Source organism: Parasteatoda tepidariorum, chromosome 7 (assembly GCF_043381705.1).
Source record: "Parasteatoda tepidariorum isolate YZ-2023 chromosome 7, CAS_Ptep_4.0, whole genome shotgun sequence".
Classification (NCBI taxonomy): Eukaryota; Metazoa; Arthropoda; class Arachnida; order Araneae; family Theridiidae; genus Parasteatoda; species Parasteatoda tepidariorum.
The window spans coordinates 41,469,619-41,495,341 of NC_092210.1; the positions used below are offsets into that span (position 1 = coordinate 41,469,619).

The 25,723-nt window shown below is 28.5% G+C and overlaps 1 protein-coding gene across 3 annotated transcripts; it reads left to right on the forward strand.

Annotated features, from left to right (window-relative positions):
• Positions 1-360: 360 nt before the first annotated feature.
• On the forward strand, positions 361-25,438 carry LOC107447209 (33 kDa inner dynein arm light chain, axonemal-like). Of its 3 annotated transcripts, none has more exons than XM_043049114.2 (6): positions 362-662; positions 5,836-5,954; positions 7,979-8,148; positions 9,983-10,161; positions 11,117-11,281; positions 18,296-18,470. In XM_043049114.2, exons 1-6 carry the CDS (start codon positions 555-557, stop codon positions 18,407-18,409), a joined length of 855 nt encoding a protein of 284 aa, XP_042905048.1. In that variant the 5' UTR covers positions 362-554; the 3' UTR covers positions 18,410-18,470. The 3 variants fall into 3 exon arrangements, with proteins under 3 accessions (XP_071039426.1, XP_042905048.1, XP_015917552.1); XM_016062066.3 differs by lacking the exon at positions 18,296-18,470 and adding an exon at positions 24,950-25,438 and having other exon boundaries at positions 366-662; XM_071183325.1 differs by lacking the exons at positions 11,117-11,281; positions 18,296-18,470 and adding an exon at positions 24,950-25,438 and having other exon boundaries at positions 361-662.
• The last annotated feature ends 285 nt before the right edge of the window (positions 25,439-25,723 follow it).

Below are 25,723 nucleotides of genomic sequence, written 5' to 3' on the forward strand. Positions count from 1 at the left end.
AATTTTATAATTAATTCAGGAGGACAGATTTATATTTTAGTCAAAATAATCATTTCAAAAATAATACAGATTTATATGTATTTAAAGATACCTGATGAAATTTCATCAAAAATCGAAACAAAATACGACCCCTACGTGTAATTCATGCGTTTAAGATGTATTCATTTGTATACGTCCTATTACATGTTACAAGGGCAAGCTTGAGTTTATTTTAATGAAATGAATTTTTGATCTAAAGTGATGTAGGACCAAGGCCAGATGATGCGATGCAATAAAGTGTGACCCAAGAATAAAGTTATTCTAGCGATAAGTTGTCCACTCAAAATCGCCATGGAAACTAGGATGACAACAGTACAAGAGGTCTTTTGAAAATATCTATTCTTACAATAGTTGATTTTTCAAAGAAAATTCCGTTGAGAATAGCAAATACTTGTAAAAGATTTTGAATTTATGCTTTGCTTTTTTTTCATTCAAGTAACATAGGATTCGTGTGCCTTTCATCTTGTAAAGTATAATCGAATTTTTTTTAATATTTTTAACTTTCTCTATAAAATATGGCGTCGTCTTTGAGTGAAATGATTGCGGCACCAACCATGTCATTGGTGAAGTATGAAACTCCAACGCTCGTGACAACGAAAGATTCTGACACCAAAACTCAACGAGTATGTTTTGTATATTTCATACTTTAAGATTCCATTTATTTTCTTTTAGATTCTAAGTTTATTGAGGTAAACGAATATGCATAATTTCATAAACGTTTTTGAATTTTATTTTAAAAGGAATCGATTCCTATTTTGTTAGATAATTATTTTCTGGAGGGGAAAAAAGTTAAATTTATAAGGAAAGTACCCCAAATGTCACTTGACATTGGTGAAATATGAAACTCCAACGCTTGTGACAACAAAAGATTCTGACACCAAAACTCAACGAATATGTTTTATGTATTTTTTACTTTAAGATTCTATTTATTTTCTTTTAGATTCAAAGTTTATTAAGGTAAACGATTGTACATAATTTCCTAAACATTTTTGAATTTTTTTAAAGGAATTTATTCCCATTTTATTAGATAACTATTTTCTGGAGGGAAAAAAAGTTAAATTTATAAGGAAAGTACCCCAAATGTCACTTGACATTGGTGAAATCTGAAACTCCAACGCTCGTGACAACAAAAGATTCTGACACCAAAACTCAATGAATATGTTTTATATATTTCTTACTTTAAGATTCTATTTATTTTCTTTTAGATTCTAAGTTTATTAAGGTAAACAAATATACATAATTTCCTAAACATTTTCGAATTTTATTTTAAAAGGAATTGATTCCTATTTTATTAGATAATTATTTTCAGGATGAAAAAAAGTTAAATTTATAAGGAATGTACCCCAAATGTCACTTGACAATTAAGCAGAAAATTTGTAGGCACAGATATATATTGAGGCTTGAAAATAACTAATGAACTTTTTACTGTATATTTCAAACTAGCTGTGAAGTCATAGGTTCCTTAAAACAGAAATATTTACTCTAAATATTCAAGGTGAAAAAAATTCAGGTAAAATTATCATGCCATTAGAATGAAATTTCAGCGAAAAGAAGAAAAACATAATTCTGGTTAATAAAGCCAAAATATACTGTATTTAAACCGCTCACTTGTTCCTTTTTCCTCTCTTGAGGTAAAGGTTTAGTGGAAATTTTGAACTTGAAAATTATACTTCTTATTACCACACATTTAGTAAAAAATACAAAACTAAAAGGTTAATTTGACCGAATAAATGGCTTTTATACCATGTTCTAAGGTATCATGGTAAAACTACTAAACTTTATCATATATTACAAAACCACTTTTTATTGTTAATTTCTCTAAATAACAAATCACTTCGACAAAAACTACCGATCTTTTTGGTGTTACTCTAGAGCCAAAATCACGGCAAATTTTACCATATTTTGGTAGTTTTGACAGTATTTTTTCACGTTATGACAATTTTCAAAATTGGTTACTGAAGTTTTAGCTGCAAAGTATTGAAATGTGTAGAGTGTTTAATTGTTTGGCTATACAGAATTTAAGTATTTTACCAGTCAAGTATATCCAAAGATTTGAGTGTTTGCTTTAACTTTCGTTTTAATTCATGCGGTGATATAAGAAATATGCTTTCAAATTTTTCAATACTTGCAAAATATATTTATGAAATTACTTTTACTACAAAATTTATCTTAATATGTTTGATCTTATTCTGAACGAATAAAAAATTTCTATATTTTAAAACAGAACAAAAATTCAGCAGTCGATTCCAGGCTAAGATAGTTTCGTAATCATTTTTTCATTTTATTTTAAAAATGATTTATAATTAAAACAGTTTGACATCCAAAAGACAAATTCTGATTTGGAATAAACAAAACTTTAGCAATTTTAAGTTAACTAATAGCAAACTTTCTTATGAAAACAGGCCTTCTTCAGATAATTCTTTGCTTAAAAAAATTTTATTTTGATTAGTGAAAACCAAAGAACGTCTATTATTTCGTCGAAATTAATAATTTCACTGCTATGATTACATGGTTTTTAAGTCTCCTAAAATATAGTTCTGCCTAAGGAATTTTATTTAATATCTCTCGAAGCCGTAATCATTCTTTTCAAACTTTTTAATCAGATGTTATGCTTTTAATACATTTCAATTTCCAAAACCAAAAAGAAATAGACAAAAAAAATTTAACATCGCAACTAATAAACTCAAAATCTCTAGGTATATAAAATGTCGGCTTAATTTGCAAGTTACACTTAAAGCCCCTCTCTTGTTAGTTTTTTAATTACACACTTTTAACGAGTTAAAGCTTCAAATTATTTATTGAGCAAGAATGAATTGAAAAATTCGGAGCTGTCCCATAGTGTTAAATTATAAACAAAATTTGCTTAAAACTTTGGAGCTAGTTGAAATTTTGAGTTTCTCGGAAAGTAATACAGTTTTTTTTATGAAAACGAAAGATATTTCCATATACTGAATAAATATTTTATCGCATTATTTATTACCCATATAAGTTATTTAATAACACTCTTATTAAACAAATAATAAATCATAAATGAAGTTAAGAAGAATTCATAAATTCGCATTATTTAAACAATATGAAAGACACTATTCAGATTTCGTATTTTTTTGTATTACATTAACTACTAATAACTACTAATAAATACTTAGCCGATAATAATTAGATCATTAAAAATAATAAATTATTTAAACTACCATAAGAAAGAGCTTAAAAAATAAATGCTTTTGAATTTTATTTTGTTTTTCAAAATGATAATCTCACAATACTAATATGAAAAAAATCAAGCCATCATACTTATAATTAGTCTTTTTAATTTCTAAAAAAATGTCTAATCTGCAGTTTTCAGTTTCTATATTTTTCCAATTCTTTTAGTTTGAATAAAATGTTAAATATATTCAATATAAGCCTCTCTTTTTTCAAATTTAATTAATAAAACTTTGAATAAAATGAAAACTGTAGTTCTTTCAATAATATATTAGATACTTAATTATTCTTAATTTATGTGTTTACAACTTACGATTTTTACTTTTAAGCTTTGTTTTGAATATAAATATGATAATCTTAAAGCAGTAACGTATCAAGATAAAAACGTGAATCATTAAATTATAACATTGCCACTAATTACTTGCATAAAATGAAGGAAACATCAACATGAATTAGAAGTTTTGAATAAAAATGATTTATTTCCAATTAATATATTTTGATAATTTTTGTTTTATTATAACTGAAATTTTAACTATAATTTTTAATTATAATTATTATAATAATTATAATTATAACTATTAAAATTACAATTCCTAACTATAATTATTAATTTTAACGATATTTTATAACTGACATTTTTTTCTTATAACTTTTAAATGATTTGTCTTATACAAAGAGACAATTACATAGGGGAACAGATTTTTAGTTGAACTTATACTAGTACTTGATTTAGCCTAATTCGGGTGTGGAGATTTCAAATCTGAAATTATTTATGTTCCTAAAGCAGCAATTTTTTTTTAAAAAGGGACATTTTTATTTATTTATTCCATTTTTTATCCATTCTGTCTATTTTTTGCCGAAATATGTGAGTTTAAACGCGTTATATATAACAAGGGGTAACTTAAATGTTTCGATCGGCAAACTTCTAGGAGAGTTAGAGCACATCATCAGGATTAAAATTGCATAGGACTCTATGCTCATAAATGTCATCATACGCAGCTAGGGGTGCTTATCTATTAAGTTCAATTTTATTGTAATGTTACATATTATGCATATATCACCCCTACCACAGTATGACTGCTCATGAATTCCTTTGACGTTTTAATCATAACATTTTTAGCAACATTTACACAACCCCATGTAACGTTTTTAAGCTTGTGCATTTCGTCAAAAAATAGATTAAGAAATTTATTTTTAAAAAATTGCTGCTTGGAAGGAGAAACCGATGACAGATTTGAAATCAATGACGTAAAAATATCCAATATCCGTTTAAAAATCTTATGCAACAGAGAACAAAGCAAAAATTGTTTCCCAGAGTTATTAATTTTTATACAGAATAATACTCTTCAAAAGCTACTGAGTTCAAAAACTGTATACAAATTTTCGAAGCAATTACAACTATTCAGATTTAGCATATAGCGTGTTCGTTATGCTTGTCGTCAATGACGCAAACCAATCTCAAGTTCATAGCAAGAAGGCGATTCTATCGTTTTGCAGGCACGTGAACCAAAAAATTAATTAATACATTTATCAAAACAACATTCTTTTAAAGTGTACCTGAAATGTCATGCATAGTACCAAAAGTTGACACTTGAAAATAATTTTATTCGTAAAATAATAATTTCTGATTTTCTTTCGAAAGCTCACAAAGCTGCTCAAACGTCAAGACGTGGATGATTTCCATATACGCTCACAAAAGCTATATTTTGTCATTTTCATAGAAAAATAAAAAAGAACAATAAGAGTGCGCATGCTCAAATAAATCCCAGCATGCCCTGAATGCAATTTCAAAGTTTCAAATAAAACTTGCCAAGAGTTAAAAAAAAAGCTCTGAATTATCACCCTGTTCTAAACAATTCATATAACTTAATTATATACTGTTAAAGGCTTCGAGTTACTTAGTATTTAGTATTCAGTTAATATTATTGCAATGCAGTCAAACTCTGCTGTATTGAACCTTCAAGGGACCGAAGTTTCGGTTCACTATAACCGGGAGTTCACTATATCCATACTGCAAACAATTTTAACTAATTTTTCCGAACTACTCCTTTTTATTACACATTGCTCCTTTTTATTGCATTATTTAAATAAATGACCAATAAAAAGAAATACAAAAATGATTAAAAAACAATATGTAGTAACAAAAAATGTGTTAACTTTTATTATTCATTACTCTTCGTCTTGTGTACAAAAAATTTAGGAATGGGAAACTGAGATAGAAGAAGCAAATAGGAAAAAATTCTTATGGCTACATTTCAAACAATAGATAGTTTTAAAAATTGGCAAATGTATTCTATGCCACAATTTCAAAAATACCAAAAAAATTAAGAAAAAAATCAGTCAAAGACAGAAAAAAGTTCATTATATACAATTTCCTATTTCTTTTGGTTCACTATATGCATAAAAAATAATATTATATGTGTATAGCGAGGCACGGAGGGAATATATCGTTCGCTATATCCGGGAGTTCACTATAACTGGGTTTGACTGTATAAGAGATATTTTTAAATAATTTGAAAAATATCCAAGATAGGCATATGATTCCAATTCGACAGTCAGTAAGGAGGAAAGTTAAAATCCAAGTTTCTCTTATAGAAGGATTCCCGCTTACCAAATATCAAAGACAAACCATCTTCTGCTCGCTCCAATCGATCTGAAGGAAAGAGCAAAGACCATCAAGTCGCAGAAATATTGGATACTGTCCTTCCACCAAGGTGATTATAAAACGTTGAGTGTTTGAAGTCTTGTTACAAGACAACTACTGATCCAATTACATTGTAATTAACATTACAAAAATGCATTTACTGTGAAGGTAGCAGGTAATCAATATAGACACATAATCGATAAAACATAAATCATAATCGATTGTAATGAAACATAAATCGATAGATGCATCCTGGGTAATGGTGGGGTTTGGAATCGCTAGCTGGATGCTGGAATAGCCCTGATGCGTATCAATTAAGTTATTGATTTAGTTTAGCTTTTACCAAGTATTAAAACATTTACAAATGCATATTTTTCATAGTTTTAAATGTTGGTAGATGTTAACTTACAGCTCACATGCTAAAGAGAAACAATTAGTCGACTAGAAGGAAAGCTAACTAAATAAAATGAAAGGCATCAAACTGAACAGTTTTGCTTCATCTTAAACTGTACTAGTACTGTTAAAATTATCAACTTAAAGTTAAAATTACCAAATTTTACCCTACCAAACACCTTGGTAATAAAAATCTTGTTTTATTGTTAATTTTCCCAAAATGTAATTATCAAAGCGCTTCGGTAAGAATTACCGTGCTCTTTTGGTGCTCCCAGCGAGCCAGAAATGCGGTTAATTTTATTATATTCTGGTAGTTTTGACCATACTTTTTTTTTTCTCAGTGAGCTTAGTTTCATACTAAGCATAATCATTAGGGGCAAAGTCCCGGAGTTCGGGATCAGGTTGGCTAGGTACATATCACAGATGTAACTTTGTATTCAGAACTCTAAATAATAAAGTGAGTTTTAAATTCTAAATACCCAATATAAGTTATTACAACTATTACAAATTTATAGTACTAGTGGCAACCTTGTAAAAACTATTCTTGACTTTTAAAGTATTTTCAAAAAGTCGACTATATAAATAAAATGTTTCAGGATGTTGTTGTTGCTATCGTAGGCGATTAAAGTATTGGGGGTGCGATTGCTCTTAATTTTCAGTGGCGCCATCTTTGGCCAAAATCCTGAACCAGAGAACAATCAGTCTCCAATTCAGTATCCCCAGAGGTACAATTTGTTATGGGAACATGGAGGACTTTGTAACCCAACAGATTTAACGCATATCTGTCACCATTTACTACATGGTGAGTCTTCGGTCGACTGGATTCGAAGTCCAGCACCCTGACAACCAGTCTATACCGGTCCAATGTTTCAAGTGATTTATGCAAGTTGACGATATCACATTGTGAATTTATTTTGAATTATAAATTTATTCCTTTTAAGAAAAACAATACTCATAAAAAAAGTTTGAAAAATTGAATTATTTTCGTAAACAAACGAGCTGTATCTATTTTCTTAAACGCGCATTTTAAGTTGAGTCCATTTTCACGAACACTGATTTCAACTTGCTTCCAGATTTTAAAAACAAACCGACGTGTGAGCTTTATTATTTTTTACAGTGTAATGTATTTCCAAGTATCATGATTTGACACTACTTAAAAATTTTAAAAAATGTCGAAGTTTAAAAATTTAAAATAGATTTCTAATTTTAAAATAATTTAGTGCGAAAAAAATTAAGACATTATTAAAAACATGAGACATAATTAAAAACATCTATCTTATATTAGAATAAAGTTCTTGTTTTGCGTAAGAATCAATCAATTTTCATTTTTTATGAGAATTTTTACAAATACAACAATCTTTTTGGCATTTTTCCATGAATTTTATTTAAGAAAATCGCTACCTGTTACAGTGTTGAATACATGAAAAATTGCAGCATAGCCTTGACATGGTTCACTAATTTAGGATGTATTTGACTAAAGGATGTCTACTAAACTAGCTCAACCTCTAGAACCATTAAGATTGAATCCTAGAACTTGAAGATCCGATCATTAGATCAAAATTATTCGAAGTAGTTCATTCTTTTTCTTTTTTGAGCATTGCACACTATAAAAACGTCAAATACAATATTTTTTGTTGGAAAAACTTCGTAAACATTTATTCCTATAAAAAAAATATGTACTGCTTAATGTTATCTTCCCAGAGAATATGAAGAGGACGGAAAGTTGTGGGTTCAATGTGTATCTAGAACACCGGCCACCAGACTGGACGTTATAAATCTTGCGGAGAAATTGGACACAAGGCTCATTGAAAGAAATGCTCGAGAGATAGGAATCTGTCCAATAAGACGAGAACTCTATGATCAGTGTTTTGGTTTGTATCTCTCTTTTTTCTTTACAACAAATGAATTCAAATGCATAGAAAGAGTAAGATTTTTGTCGCTAACTGAAAGTTTCGAATATAACAACAAACATTATACATTTTGCACATTTATTGGGAATACATCTGTCTCATGATCTGTCACACGCCAACTACGATTGCCAATGTGCTAAATAAATTTTAAACAGTTTTAAAAAAAACATGCAGAGGTTTACCCGTAGGTGACTATGAGTTTAAACCCTTCGGGCTTATGACTTAGGTGATTATTAAGCCGCATATCACGATGCGGAAATCTTCGTCGCTTTTTTAATTCTTTCTAAACTTGTTTAGAAACGACGCAATTATTATGTATTTTCTTAACTTCCATTTGTACTAGTCGAAGACTCTTTAACTGACTTACTATAAACTGAATTTTTAGCATTATTGTTTTTCTCCTTCATTCTCTAACAGAGTCTTGAGTTATCTAAAATATATGAATAGTGACGCAAGCAAAAGGTACGTAAAAATTTCTTTTCTAATTTTTTGACTTGATAATTTTTTAATCCTTATTCATGTAAAAAAGATTCGAAAATCGTTACAATGGAAAACAGAATTTATGGTTTAGGGACAAAATCTCCAAAGCCAAAATGTTACTTATACAAAATCACGCAAAGTCAAAATCTCGTAAACAAAATCTCGCAATGTCAAAATCTCGAGTAAAGAAGTTTTCACAAGGTCAAACTCTCGTGTGACAAAACTCTTGCTAGGTCAAAATCTTGCGTGGACATAACAATTAATAAAATTAACATGCGTTGATCATTATTAATTTTACAAACATTACGTCTTTCAAAAATGTATCTCTCTCAATTTTCATGGACTTGAAACCAAACACGGAGCCATTGCAAATTATGAACAATATCATGTAAATAGTCCTCCATTCTTCTGCTGTTGTAATCTTTAATTTAATTTAGCTCCTGTAACTCCCCTTTTTTAATTTTCTTACTTAAAAAACTGTTTTGTAATTAATCAGAAAAAATAAATATCTTTACAATGTTTTTAGGTTTAAAAAAAATAATATAGGTGAAAAGAAGTTAAAGTTAGATTGGTTTTAACTTGTTTACAAGTATAATGTATAATAGTAGATTTTGAATACTCTAATCACATAATACTGCGACAAAAAAAACTGTCTTACTTAAATTTGTCATACTTCTTTGCAACACCTTTATTACAACAGAAAAAAAGAACCGAAGGAGATAATGTGATATTAGAAACGAAGAAAAATTAGAACAGCCAGTGATCAGAGATTGGACATGGAGACGTTTGTCTAAGAGAGAAGACTTGTTTATTCCTCATAGAAAGATATTTTGTTAAAAGAAGTGGCTGTTGTGTAATTTTAGATCATCAAAATTAGCTTCTAATAAATTATTTCGCTTTATCTTTGGAATGCGATCAAATGATTAAAAAAGAACTTAATAATAACTAACTTCTTCCTTTCTTCTCCGGCGTGCAAATTAAAAATCCGAAAGGCTGATTCTTACACAAGTGACGCATTTTACGTTTTCTTGGCTGTACTAAATCAATTTCCCAAACAACCACCAATTCAATCAGCAGAAACTTAATTCGACTAAGTAAATATAAATTTATCACATCGAAAACGGAGGAAAAAATATACAATAACCATTTCAATACATTCAATTTTTTGAAAATTACAAAATAATTAGTAGATATTACTTACTATTAGACTTTTCTGTGAGAAATGTTCGGTGAGTTATAAATATATCAAATATCGCATACCAATTTTAATGATACCTAAATTCACCAAACAAAATATTATCCTTTATCCATATAGATGAACTAATTCGCCAAGAAACACTAAATTGTGTGGAGAGAGGACTACTTTTCGTAAGAGTAAGGGATGAACTTAGAATGAGTTTGGCTGCTTACGAAGCACTCTATGACAGTGGTGTTGCCTTTGGTATCAGAAAAGCACTACTCTCTGAAAGAGGAAAAGTGGACATTGTAGATAAAGTAAGTCTATTTTTATTCAAATACAGCAGTAATTAAATAATTTTATTTGAAACGAGCGCTCAGGGAAAGTGAACACAACTTCCAATCAGATGACCCAGGCAAAGAATAAGGGAAGAAGACTGTTTTCCATAGACATAATGTAAGCCAATCTACCATGGTTTGGTGCCGTCTTTGTGTATAAAGGTGGAAACAACATTTAGAGGCACCACTACTTGGGTTGGGGAGGAGATGAAAAGTCTCTCTCTTTATTTATTGTTGGTTTGTTCTCATATTTGTCCTTATTATAAATAGTAGTGTACTATTAATTAAGATATTTCTTTGAGATTAAATTTATATCACCAATGTTGATTAAATCTGCTAACATAATTTGAGATAGGAAGAAAGAATAAAATTGCGGTTAGTGGAAGACAGCGTACGCAACCATACATGTAGAGTTTTCCAACAACCAGTTTACAGGTGACGTACCTCCTGACTTTTACTTTGCTTCCTGTCCTCATGCGTCATATCTTGGTAAATCTGATGCTCGGCTATATCTGAGTACATTGCCCGCCCTGTAAGTTGTTTTTCTGGTATAGCATATCGCACCGACAAATTAGTTACGTATTCGAAGAGTTGGACTTCTTCTCATTTCTAGATTCCTTATTTGTACATAGAACTGACCACAGTGCTGATGAAAATTGTTTTGAGTTAATGTTGTATATAGAAACGATTTTTAAGTCCAATAAATAAATAACTATCGTTATAAGAATCGTTATCGTTATAAAGAAACTGTCGTTAGTGCTCGGAAACTCATATTATTCTACTAATGTTAGCTTTTTTTCAAATTCATCTGAAACTCATCAAAAATTGAAATAAACTTCAAGTTTGTTTGAAAGTCGTTTCATTAACTATTTTTTTTTACTCATTACTTTTCCCACAATCTAACAAAGAAAATTTGTCTCACACTTTTAATCAGTTAGAATTTCTTACTGCTGAAAATGAAGATCTTAGGAGGCAGTTAAAACTTCTGGAAGCTCGCCATGGTCTTTTGCAAAGAGAATGGGAACAATGCTCTGCTGTTGAAAGTAAAAAACTCAACGACAAAATTGAACTGTTGGAAAGAGCCAATTCCCAATTAAAGGTATTCTTTTCTGTTACTTTTTTAACTGAATCAGTATCTTTTGACCTAAGTTACTTTTTTGTAATCTATTTAACGATAAATATAACAAATTAAGATAAAAATTTAGATCTTTTAGAAAAAATTCCATTTCGAAATTTTTTATAAAATAAGGAGCATCTGATTTAAGATTTTTAAAACTCTAAATTAATTTCAAAAATGCAACTATATTACTAAAGATGGTTTTATTCAAGGAGTATTTCGATACTTATGATGGATAGAAATCGCTTTGTCGTATATGGTGCGAAAATAATTTGAGTTTCTTTAAAAATTTCTTTTTTTTTTTCTAATTTCGAAAATGTTAAAGGTAAACGTTTTTTTACTCATTTATACAATGTTGAAATTTGATATTTATCATTTTATCATCGAAATTTTATTAGGTGTTCGGTTAGCAGTGCAGCAATATTTGTGCCTATGGTATTGACATTTTATTTAGTTAACGCATAACTGTCAACCATTTTTTTGGGGATGACTCTTAAATTATAATAACAACCTCACATGAATTACTTTATCGACTTAACTTCGGCATTAACCATGTTTAAGTCATTTTTTCTTCTAAACTTTATCAAAGGATCGATTTTTAATGAAGCTTTTTATCTAACTCTTTTCAAAAATAGTTTATTTTCTTTGCTATGACGAAAAGAAAAATATTAAAATTGTCAATCATTTATCAATTCATTTACACGCATTCAACTAATACTTTAGTAAATCAGCTAATGAAAAAATACTTTACAATTACAATACAATTGAAGGAATACTCTATTTAAATCTCACATAATTGTTCATATAGACAGTTGATATTATTATTACTAAAATCCCTAAATGGTACGAATTTTTTACAATAAAACAAAATGCTCCCAAAAAAGTTTTTTTTATTAATTTTTAAGTTGATATTTGACTTTATTTAATAATAATATATATTAATAGGTAAAGCATCAATCATTAGTAATACAAGTTTTTGAAAATTGCGATTTGGACATTAATGTTTTTAGAAGATTTCATAGTAAACTTCTTATATTAGACATCTAACATTTAAGGATATAAAAACATTAAAGGGTTTACAATTAAATTCACACCTGAAAAAAAATTTTATTGCTAACAAAAATTATTATAGTATGTACTTTCAAATGAAGAAAGGGTTAACTTCGTGTTATGTATAAATAAAACTAAGCGAAGAGAAAAGAGCACAAATGATGCCACGTAAGCAGACCTACATAGTTTTAGCTCTATTATAAAGAACTTTCTTCAATGTCGAAACACAAGTGGAAAAAATGAAACTCAAAGATGCTGAAAAAAATTACAAACAAGTTACAACTAGGAAAAAAGAAGTTGACTTCAGTGGTTGAAAGAACAAATTTGACAAAAATAACTAAGCAAGTGAAGAGAGACAAGTATATGATGTGGTTGGGATAGCGTGAGAATCCCAGTTATAACAAGATTTAGAAACTAAGGAAAATGAATTTCCATTCACTTTGAAAGAGTGGAATACTAGCAAGGTAATTGACAAAATTATTAAAGTTTATAAAGAAATGAAATAATTACCTGAAACCTAGGTCAGTGATTGAGAAGCAATGTTGAACGATTTTAGAGCATTCTCAGAAATAAAATTCTCACTTTGGACGATTTAACACTCCTTGAACTACATTTCGTTAATTTTGATAATCATTTTATCGCGAAATCACGTGATTTGTGACGAAACGTGAACTCTCAAATCTATGACGAAAGTGTTTCCTCGTCTCGAAACCTCATCGTAGTGCATTGTGAGAGAGTGTTAACTAGAATGACGAAATTAGAAAGAGGAATAAACAATCGAAAATGAAGAGACAGAACAAGCGGAACTGCTTCAATGGTGGTCAAGGAGTTGACCTCGGATTAGAAAGATTAAAGGTTCGAATCCGGCTTCGGACTTGAGTTTAATTTATTTGTCTGTTCTATCTGCCCTTCTGGTGTTGTTCAAACGATATTGATCCACCTATATAGTGCCCACGATAAAACTATTATTAGAAAAGTGAGGTACATTAGGAGCTATAAGTTTTCTTATTTCTTTTTTAAATAGAATGACGAAATATTTCTGTAATTTTGACGAAATTTGCTTACTTGAACACGTGACGGCAGTTATTTCGTCCCCTTGATGAAATTTTTGCTCGTAACATATAAAAGAAAATGGTTTTGTCAGAAACGAAGAAAGTATCGTGAAATTTGAGTATCCATTTCTAACATTGCATAAGAAAACTTAAACCTATGATTAGAAGTTCAACTAAATAGAATAGAAGAAGATCGTTTAATATCTTAATCTCTTTACTGTACTTAAAATCAAAGTTTAAAGGTACTTTTACGAGGGTTGCTATTTATATTTCTGGCCTAATAGTGAAAAAACAAATATGTAGGATCGAAATTGGTTTTATTGTTTTTCAAAATATTCTCCATGATGAAATATTCTCCAATACACTTTTGCATGCGTTTGAACCAATTTTCAAAGCACTTTTTCCAGTCCGATTGAGGTAACTCAAAAACATGCGTTTTGAATGCATCAACCGCTTCTTCGGGGGTCGAAAATCGTTGTCCACGTAATTTATTTTTGATGTGTGGGAATAAGAAGAAGTCATTGGGTGCCAAATCAGGGCTGTACGGCGGATGACCCATCAGTTCGATCTTTCGCTCCGTCAGAAATGCCTTTGTTTGAGTCGATGTGTGAGAGCTCGCATTGTCATGATGAAGAATGATTCGCCTGTTCTTCTGCTTTTTTCGAATTTCTCCGATGACTTCTGGCAAACAAATGGTCGTGTACCATTCAGAATTGACCGTCCTGCGTTGCTCTAACGCCACTGTTGCCACATGACCGTTAATGCCGAAGAAACAGGCAATCATTTGTTTCGATGTGCTTCTTCCTCGAACAACTTTTGTTGGTTTTGCCTCGTCTTGGAAGACCCATACAGTTGATTGCTGTTTTGTTTCCGGCTCATATGCATAGATCCATGATTCGTCACCTGTGTAGATGTTATACACAGCCTTTGATGTACCTTGAACGTATTTTTCCAACATTTCCTTGCACCAATCGACACGAGCCTTTTTTTGAGCGTTTGTCAGATTATGCGGGATCCAACGCGAACAAATTTTTTTTACGCTCAAATGTTCATGCAATATTTTATTGATGCTAGTCATACTAATGTCCAAAGACGCCTCTATCTCACGGTATGTCACATGACGATCTTGCTTTATCAGTTCACGCACAGCATCGATCTTTTCTGGCACAACAACGGATTTTGGACGACCTGCACGGGATTCGTCCTGGATCGAACATCGACCACGATTAAATTCGTTATACCAATTTTTTACAGTGCTGTAGGATGGCGCTTTATCGCTGAATAAAGAATTAAGTTCATCGAAGCACTCTTGTCTTGACAATCCACGTCGAAAGTTATGAAAAATAATGGCACGAAAATGTTCACGATTCAATTCCATTTTTTGAAAGAGAAGAACTTTTCAATTTACTGTCAACAACACAAATGAAGCTATAATGGTAAATCGGCTGCTGAATTTATGTTTAAAAATATCAAACTTTCGATTAAAATCGTCTGCGGTCGCCTAGCAACACTTACTGTTGCCAAGGCCAGAAATATAAATAGCAACCCTCGTATTTTGTTCAAGATCATACTAATAAGAAAATTGGCAAATACCCCAGCAATTAAAGTCAGCAATAGGGACTTTAAAATTTTTAAAATTCAGTTTCTTGTCAAGAAAGAAAACAGCTGTAAACTCAAATTTGTTCAAAAGTTCAGCAATGTGGGAACAAATTCTAGGAAAATAAGTCAAAGCATTTAAATTATTAAAGTTCAAATTAGAGAATTCGTTGGATTGCGTGATAAGTTTTCATTAGGATCAGTCAAATATATTAGAATGAAACCACGGGTAACAGTGATGGCTTTAACCTTTCAAGGGTGGTTTATAAAACTGTCCCACTTATTTTGAACAAAAATATTAAAGACGAAAATGGTAATAGTTTTTATCTCTTAAACAGCGCGGTTTTTAATCAACCACTTTTTATTTTGAAAAACGTTAAAATAAAGCAAATCACTTCATTTTAAGCATACATACGACAACAATTCTCTTGGCCTTAATTCTTATCAAATTTTTCTTCAAAAATTCTTGATTAAATTTTTTGATTAAAATTTTTCCCCGTCAAAGAATTAAAATGAAAGAGTTCGTCATTAAGGTAATTAGTATTAGAAAAATTTTAAAGGCTTGGAAAACAAGCGTGTGTATGTATTTACTGCTCGCAGAAAAAAATTCCGGTTAAATTACCGTACTCTATAGTAATAACACTTTAGTAAAAAAAAAGATAATTCTGGTTAATAAAACCAAAATATGCGGTATTTACACCATTCATTAGGTAAATTTTCCATTCATACGGCAACGGTTTACCGGAAATTCTGGTTTTTAAAATTATATTTCCTATTACCACACATTTAATAAAAAATACAGAACTTAAAAGCAAATTTAACCGATTAAATGGTGCTAATGCCATTCTCTAAAGTATCATGAAAAAATTACCATATTTTATCACATATTATAAAATTATATTTTATCGTTAATTTTACAAAAAACTCTACCAAAGCGATTAGGTAATAATAACCCAATCACAATTGTTCATTCACATATCATCTCTGTATTATATTTAAAATGTATTTCTCTCCTTACACACAAGAAACCTCCCTAACACAAGAAAAGAAATCAAATTAGCATTCACGACTTGCCCTTTACCCCGTCGTGAAAATAGAAGATATTGAATGCACGCTGTTTAACATTTTTATGTACATGTACTTGACTTCGCCAGATAGGTGGATTAGCCATGTTAATAATCGAAACGTCGTAAAAATTACTAAAATATATTCAACTTTTTTCCAAAAAAAAATACCATTACAGTTAAATTCGACGCACAACTTACGCTTAATAGGTTTTAATACAAATAACTCGTTTTCTAAAGCAGCTGTTCCCAAAAGTTGCTAAGCGGAACCCCAGGGTTCCGTGGAAGGGTCACAGGGGTTCCGAGAGTTATGACATTTTTTAATCAGTTAATGCTTTTCTAAACTGGTAATTTAATTTATATCCGATTAATAATCCATTATTTAATGATTATTTCTGTTATTTTTATACAATTATTTAATTCAAATGCTTGTGAAGAAAGAAATTTCAAAACAGTGGGGTTTTTTTCCTAATAACAATGTAATGAATGAATTAGAATATGGATTTGGATTTATATGGATATACGGATTTATGGAAAAAGAATATACGGATTTATGAAAGACTCCAGTAGTATTTCGCATCAAATAAAAATAACCAAATTCAACAATGAAGAAGTGTGTTTCTCTGATGACCATTTTCAACTTTTATTTTCTTCCCTTTTCTTTTTTATTTCAATGAAAGCCATATTTCAGTTCATTTCTTATCAGCTTATGCATGCTCTAAAATCAAATTAAGAAATAGACAAGATACCGCATCAGACCAGTGAATTCAACTGTCTGACACAAAACCCACTTTTAAAACTAATATTGATAAAACAAGACGAAAAAATTTTCTTCGTCATTTATTCACTAAATATTTTTAAAGTAATAAATAAAAACTTGGATCATATTTAAAATAATTAATAGTTTTTATTTATTAATATGATCACAACTGCACTTATACAGATTTAAACTTATACAGATTTAAATTTATCTGGATTCCGAGGAAAAAAACCGATCATTAAGGATTCCACTGCCAAAAAAATATTGGGAACCGCTGTTCTAAGGTATATTTAAAAAAGCATCGATTATAAATGGAAAATGAATCATTAATTAAATTTGTCATTGAGTCAAAATTTTTGAAGTGCTCTGTCAATTAATTAATCAAAAATTATATTAATTACCTAATAGCGAAAGCAAATTAAGCTTTTTTTAATTATAGTGAAAAATTAAAGTTGTTTTGATGACGAAATTAAGATTATGAAAAACGCTTCACCACAAATTTTAAAGAATCATTAAAATGCTATAATATGCCGTCTTGATACTTTTATTTAAATCATTATAACTTTAAAATTAAGTAATAATTTTAATTTTGGGGTATTTGAATTGAAATATGGAATAAAAAAGTATAAATAATTTTAATACATTTTGTTTTGAAATGATATCATGAATGAATACAGAATGTATTTCCTGATGCCATTCCTTGTAAAAACAATAAACAATTCAATATGTTCATACAATTACATTCTTTAACATGGTGTAATATTTACTGTCCATACAATTCATAATTTTTCTACAATTATTAAATAAAATAATAATAAACAATTATTAAAAATCATAAATTTTTTGCACAGAAATATCTTTGGATAAATACATATATTTTTTTTAGATAAATATCTTTTCGTTTTTTTTTTTTGCAAAAATTTTCAATTTGCTTAAAAAGCTTGCAGGAAAATGTGCAAAAAGTACAATTAACTTTAAGGGGTCCAAACCTGCGAACGCTCTTCTGACCAAACTATTAGGACCATATTTCTGAGATATTTTGGGGATCAGAAATAATTCGTCGAAAAAAATGTTTGTTTTTTCATAGAAAATATGCTTTTGAGTCTGATTTCGTAATTTAAAATATCGTCCGCACTAACTAATTAGCATATTTGAGGCCACCCCCTCAAACAATTAAGATTTAGAGCTAGTACGTAAATATCCAATCATTAGATCAAAAGTTATTCAGGGGATTTCGGTAATTTTTAACAAAACTATATATAAATTTAAAAGGAACAATCCAACGCACTTGTTGCCAACTTAAAAGAAATGCCTTTGATTTTATTACATCTCAGAACAAATATGGATAAGACGAATATAAATTCTATTATTATTGATTGGACAATGTAAAATTGATATAAATGATATATTTTCAATAATTGAATAACATAAAACAAACTTATATTACATTTTTGAAAGCAGTGTTTTTCTTTAGGATCAGCTTGAAGCCATAGCATTCGCAACTGAACAAGAATCGAGAGAACCTTCACTGTTGAGTGTAGATGAGAATTACGTTTCCGAATCTCGTAGACTATCTAAGACGCAATAAAAATAAAACAACAATGTACTAGTTTAATGAAAATAAATAAACAACTTTTTTATGCTCATAATTTTTATTTCATTATTTTAAATAAAATTTTTGATCAATTTATTGAAAAACTCTCATATATATATACACCCAAAATCTAACTTCAGTTGAAGCAAAGAATCATTTTTATAAGTTCATATTAATGGGCCAAAAATTTTGAAAGTATTATCAAATCAGAGAAATTTCTTTAATTTTATTTGAAAATTTCATTTTACTTTCCTAAAATGTCAAAAATTCTCTTAAACAAAGATTACATGATAACAAAGATTACATTTACAAGACGTTTCTGAATGAATGCAAAAATTTTTCATGCCTTGAGAGTGCATATTTTTTGTAATTTAAAAATTTAAAATTAAACTTTTAAATGAGCAAAAAATCTTTGTATAAGTGCAAAAAATCAAAATTCATCTGATTTAATAAATATCTAATTTTTATAAACTTATTTTATTTAATCAGATTTAATCGAATAAAGTTTAATCAGAAAAATTGATTAAAAATTTTTCAAACTAAATTTTTGGTAGAGTTTTATAGAATCAATTTTTTGTAGTATCTATTTGATAGGCTTTTATATTAATTTTTTCAAGTAATATTCCAAAATTAATAATTAAAAATACTTGCATGCTTGTATTTAACATTCAGAATTATTATTACTCCATAATTATTTCTTGTTTTCATATAACTACTATTATTTCATATATTCATATAAAAAACTATTGATTCATGTATTCATGTCTAAATTTTATGAACTTCAAATTAAAGTTTTTTTCATATATAACTAGAAATATTCCCAATTATATCTTTAAAATTCTGAATTCATAAAACGTAATAGTGATCATATTTATATTAAAGTATTTTAAACTAAAAATTTTAAATATTTGTCATACACCAGTGTTACTCTTATTTTAGTTTTTAAGGGTGTTTCGAAGTAATCACCCGTAATATGCATTTTCAGCAGCATTGTTAAAAACGATGACAAAAAATATACATTTAGAGTCGCAAATAAGTATTTAAACGAAGAAAGAACAAGAACACTATCAAAATCTATCGAACCACAATAGAGGAAAGCGATAACATCAAGACATGCTTGATTTTCGGGAGAAATACTGAGGAGGGGAAAAGCAATTATTTAAAACACCTCTAAATTTATTTTAGGTAATCAAATGGATTTCAATTACTCTCACACTACATTTCTTACTATTGATTTGACAATTTTTGATAGCATTTACGTTCTTCTCTCACTTAAATAATTATTTGTGACTCTGAAAATGTATGTGATATTAATACATTTTTCCAGAGTTCTAAAAAAAGGAGGTCATCATTGCGGAACTACCAAATTCATTTTATGTATTATTATCTCTAATTCTTAGGCTCGTTCAATTAGTTTAAATCAACGATTATTGTCATTCAATAATTTCTAACTTTTATCACGTTCAGTTGATTAGTTTATTTAAGACATCATCGATTATGCTTTCGAAACACAAAACTTACCTTGCGCTTTAAATAACCATTTTACACGATAATATTCTTCTTCTATTAATTTATCGCGAAATTTTAAATAAATTATTTAAACATAATAAATATAGCATAAGAATCTTCGCTTTGATTGATTAATACTCTTATTTTTATGTTAAATTATTTCACGGAGCTTTTCGAAGCTCTTTCGCAAAGAAATATAAAATAAAATAAACTCAGTTTAGATTCCTTAAATACGAAGCCAATTAGCTATTTTGCCTCATCTGGTGTCATCTGAAGGAATTATGGGTTTTGGAACGAACAGAAAGCTTAAGTATTAAAAATGACATTTAAAAATCACCAATTTTGATAGATTTTTCCATCTTGATGGAAATAATTAAAATCAATAAATGATTCTCAAATTTTGGAAATTTTGTTTGTCATACAGTACAGCATTCAATTAAATTTTTAATGAAAAAAAATTTGATTAAAAATGCTTTGACTAACTATCTATGACTATGCTATGACTTCTCTTCATATTGATATTTTGCACTATTTTCCTTGTTAGTAGTATTAACAGGAAAGTGGTTAATGGAAAAGGTGCAGGTTAATGATAACAAAACTTAACCTAACAGTCATAAGTAACTGTTATAAACTTTCAAAATTGAAACCAACACTTTCAAAAATTGAATATTTTTCTCTGAAAAGCGTTTTTATTTTTTCATGTCTTGACACAATATTCGAAAAACAACCTTGAAACTAAATCCTTTTTTTAAAAAATATTTACCTTATATTTACGAAAGTTAAACTAATGTTCATTCAATAAACAAATGCCTTAATTTTAATCAAGAACTCAGTTTGAACTTTGGTAGATATAATAATATACGCTATTCTTTAATAGACATAACTAATAATATTCAACATTTATAATTGATTTTTCTAACTAAGGAATAGCTTGAACACTTGAAAATATTATAACCTTTAACTGTTGAAGATTTTAAAGAGTGTTTGTTGCTTCATTAAATCGTTTATATTTATGGTTGTTTAAATTTACTTCAATTTTTATTGTTTAAAATTTTAACTTCAATTTAGTACTAAGTTGAACCGTATTTTCACGCGATATTGATAAAATTTAACAAATTATTTAATTTGCACATTATTTGATTTATGGAATCTGCAGTATAATTCACAATTAAATTCATTTTTTTAAGAGTGTAACTAATGAAATAAAAAGATTTCGTTTTTAAAAAAGTAAGAAGAAATGCTGTAATTACCTTGGATTACATTGATCAAAAAGTAATTAAAAAAATTTTGTTTGAGGTAAAATCCATTATCGCAACATTTAATTAGATTGCATGATTTTAGTTTTAAAGTAACATATTCGAAATAAAATTAGTATAATATAAATATCTTGAACAATTTAAAATATTACAACCCTATACTGTTGGAAATTTTAAAGAGTGTAGAATTATTAAATCGTTTAAATCAGCGACCTCAATATGGTACAATATGGTTGAACCGTATTTTCCCGCGATATTTTTTTTTCAACTTGAATGGAAACATGATTAAAAATTTAACATGTTATTCAATTTGCGCATTATTTGATTTATAGCATCTATATTATGATTCACAATTAAATTCATTTTTCTAAGATTGTAGTTAACCAAATAAAAATATTTCGATCTAAAAAGACAGAAAGAGAAAATTTTGCAATAACCTTGGATTACAATGATAAAAAAGTGATAAAAAATATTGCTTAAGGCAGAATCCATTTTCTTATCATCTGCGTGACATTTAATTAGATCGCATGAATTTAGTTCTTAGGTAACATATTCGAAATAAAATTAAATATAAATTAAGAGCAATCTAGTATTTGAGGGCAAAATTTTTTCAGAAGGGTAAAGAAATTAGAGTCGCCCTAGATCTACATTCCTTCATATCTGTCGAATTCTTTGGGGAAATCTATATTTAACCCTAGATTTATCAGAAGACTTCTGGTCATTGAGACAAAAAAACGGAAACAAATGTAATCGTGCTTCTATTTCATTTTGTGGACAGAAAGATATAATAGAAACTAATCGAAAACGCGACCTGATTATTTGTATCCGGATCAAATTATATTTGTCAATTATCCGGTCCACATACTTAATAGCGCGTTTTAATAATATTTTTTAGGATTAAAATATTGGAATTATGGTGATCACAGAATAATTTAGCTTCAAATGCTTGGGTGTGTTTTTTATGGGGGAAAGAGGAAATTTTTCAATTGTCATGCCTAACTACTAATTTTTTGCACGACTATTTACATTTGTCAATTTATTTTCTACTTTTCTTTATAAAAATGGTACGAGTCTTATTCTAATTTTATTTATTTGACAGTACAAAATGTAATTTTCTCCCTTAAATTGCAAGTGAAAAAAGTATACCGTTTCTCCTTTCTTTTTTTTTTAGATTAATTTAATGATAAATTAGTAAGTAACGATCTTAAAAGGGGTTAAAAAAAAAGAATTTAAATTTAAAAACAATTGAAGTAGAAGACATCCACTCAACATAACCTAAGAGCTAGTCGAGAGATGGAAGATAATTTTGGTACCTTTGCTTAAATAAAAGACAAATTATTTTATTAAATGGCATAACTAAACGAAATAAAATTTTAAACAAAATGTTATTTAATTTTACAAAATTACTTATTTTTACTGCGTGACATTATTCATCCTACTTTAATCATATATAAATATTAAATTACATTTTTTTCTTTTTAGTCTATAGTTTGTTCAAGATCTAATCCATATTTTCATAGACAATGCTTAAAACAGTACTTAGGCAAGTAGTAAGGGTTTCTATAATCATTATAAAGTTCTTTTCGACTAAGATTCCATCAACTAACAAAAGCAAAATTTTCGATAAAAATAAAAACATTTTTTAAAAAAACGGATCCCAGAAAAATAAAAATCTATTTAACAAAACTAGATCACAGAAACATACTTATATACAAAAGATATTTCTGAAATACAAAGGGAACTTTTATGCTGTGTGGATGGATCTTTATGCTGTAACATTTCCTTTAAAAAAATCAATTTAGAAATAAATTTAAAAAAATGCTAATAATAACAATAAAATTGGACAAACTAAATATTACTCGTATAAGTTTTTTTTATTGATATTCCATCTATTAACAAAAGCAAAATTTTCTATAAAAATAAAAACATTTAAAAAAAACAGATCCCAGAAAAACTTTGGCAAATAAAAAGTTATTTAACAAAGCTAGATCACAGAAACATACTATGTTTTTAAAAACAAAAGATATTTCTGAAATACAAAGGATAGTTTTATGCTGCGTCGATGGACTTTTATGCTGTAGCATTTCCTTTAAAAAAATCAATTTAAAAACAAATTTAAAAAAATACTAATAATAATAATAAAATTGGACAAACTAAACATTATTACTCTCATAAGTTGTTTTTTAATGAGATTCCATCCGTTAACAAAAGAAAAATTTTCAACAAAAAAAAAAACATTTAAAAAAAAACATACCAGAAAAATTTTAGCAAATAAAAAGTTATTTAACAAAATTAGACCACAGAAACATACTATACAAATGTTACAACTGTTTAACGTATACTGTAAATGTTGTTACTGTTTTTAAATACTATGTTTTTAAAAACAAAAAATATTTCTGAAATACAAAGGGAACTTTTATGCTGAGTGGATGAACTTTTATGCTGTAACATTTCTTTAAAAAAATTAATTTAAAAATAAATTTTAAAAAATACAAATAATAACAATAAAATTGGACAAACCAAACATCATTACTATGTAATAAGCTTTGAAACTGTGTAAATTACTGTGAAATAAGTAAAAAAACGCAGCAAAAATATCTTTTAAAGAGGTCAAAAAAATTACGAAATATTTTAATTTACTTCCTAAAATATCTAAATCTCAAATTTTATAGAATCACTACTGAAGCTTTACATCTTTGTGTCTGAAACAGAATTAATAAGTGTTTTTTTTTAATTAATTGAAAGTGTTTTCGAATCTGTAACGGTAAAATTTTAATATTAATCGGCAGATTTCTAAAAATATTTGCATTATTGCGAGTAGTTTTTATCAACATATTTGCGAAATAAATTTTTAGAAATATACCAAATAAGAATTATCCTGCATATTTTTTATAAATTAGAATCTATTTAATAAAACGTCACGCTCTTATTATGTATCAGTTAAGTATCAAAGTAAGATAATTTTCTTTGAGGGCGTTTTAAGTTAAACTAGCCTACAATTAATTGCTTTACGAAAAGACCTGTACCAGAAGCGAGCTCCCCATCCTTTTCACGACACAAAATATACAACTTGGAACCTAAAAGGCTAATTAAGAAATAGAAATACAAAAAAGCCAAATTAATTTCTCAAGGAAATTTATAGTAAAAGGGAATAACTAAAGTAGTTTAAACATTAAAAATAAAAATAATGATAAGAAGAAGAAAAATACAAAACTATTCATTTAGAGTACAGAAAATATCCACTCCATCTCGTCATTTTCAGTAGAAGCGAGAACAATAACAGGCCTTCTTTTTGATGTTTTAACAACGTTTTAAAAAATAAAAAAATGGGGGGGGGGAATTCTTCGCTTTTGTAAAGTTACTAGAATAAGTTCAATAAAGAAAACTCTCTCAACAGCCTGTTGTTGACAAAAGTAGTCATGAAAGCTAAGTCTCCGAGATTTCCATGCCATAAACATGATGGTAGCACTGCGCTACGGCCACTTTTACTTTACAGCACAGCTAGATGAGCTTAACGCCGCCACTAGGAATAAAATTCCTGCTACTTCACAATTACAGCACAATGTTTTAACCCAGATTACTCAGGATAAGTAAAGACATGTACCTCAAAAATTTCATATAAAAAAATAGACGATTCTAGTTTAAAATCCTCTATGTGTGACTTCATGACATTTACGTAGTAGATGAAACAAGTAGCAATATATCTGTGTAGAATATTGTAGTAACAATTCACTAAATCATATTAAAATGTATTTTATTTATATTTTAGATGTATCCTGAAGATTTGAGCATTTACCCCTGGTATACGAAACAGATCAACCCTATCTATTATAAAGACTATTACACTAGAAAAGCTATGCTGTCCATGAATGCAACCAGAGCTCGAGTGAGAAATCTGCTGAACTACCACCACCCTACTAACTACAGACTTCCTGCCCTGAGATTGTCGCCTGACCATCGCTACAACTTGTACAGGAAACGAGCCAGACACCTGTCGTTGGAATGACGTTAGTGTATGGATGTATGCTAACACATCACTTTACTTTAGATGAGACATGATTATCAATGATTAAAACTAGCAGTGTGTTGAAAATAGCATATATTCTAATTAATGAATCTATAAAAAAAAAAGTTTGTTAGCCATATCGATCAAATTCTATTGTGTTCATTAATGTAAAAATGTAAATAAAATATGACTACCTAATATAGAAGTAAAGTTTCACGCTATTTAAAACAATAAAGTATCTTGAGAGTATAACAAGAGAACAATGATCTCCTGAACATTTATTTTAATTAGCAAATAGTGCAGAAATGTTTAAAATTTATGGCATGAAGCTTTATTTTCGACTTATCGGGTCTAAATATTGAAAAAACATTTTATTAATTATACCTAATATTTTGAGTCAGTTACATGCAACCAATTATCAATACTCGTCATTTCATAAAACAAAGATTTAATTTCATGAAAGGAAATAAATTTTAAAAATCTCGACTTCAGGTATGAGTACCAAATGGAATCGACATTATTAATAATAAAACAATA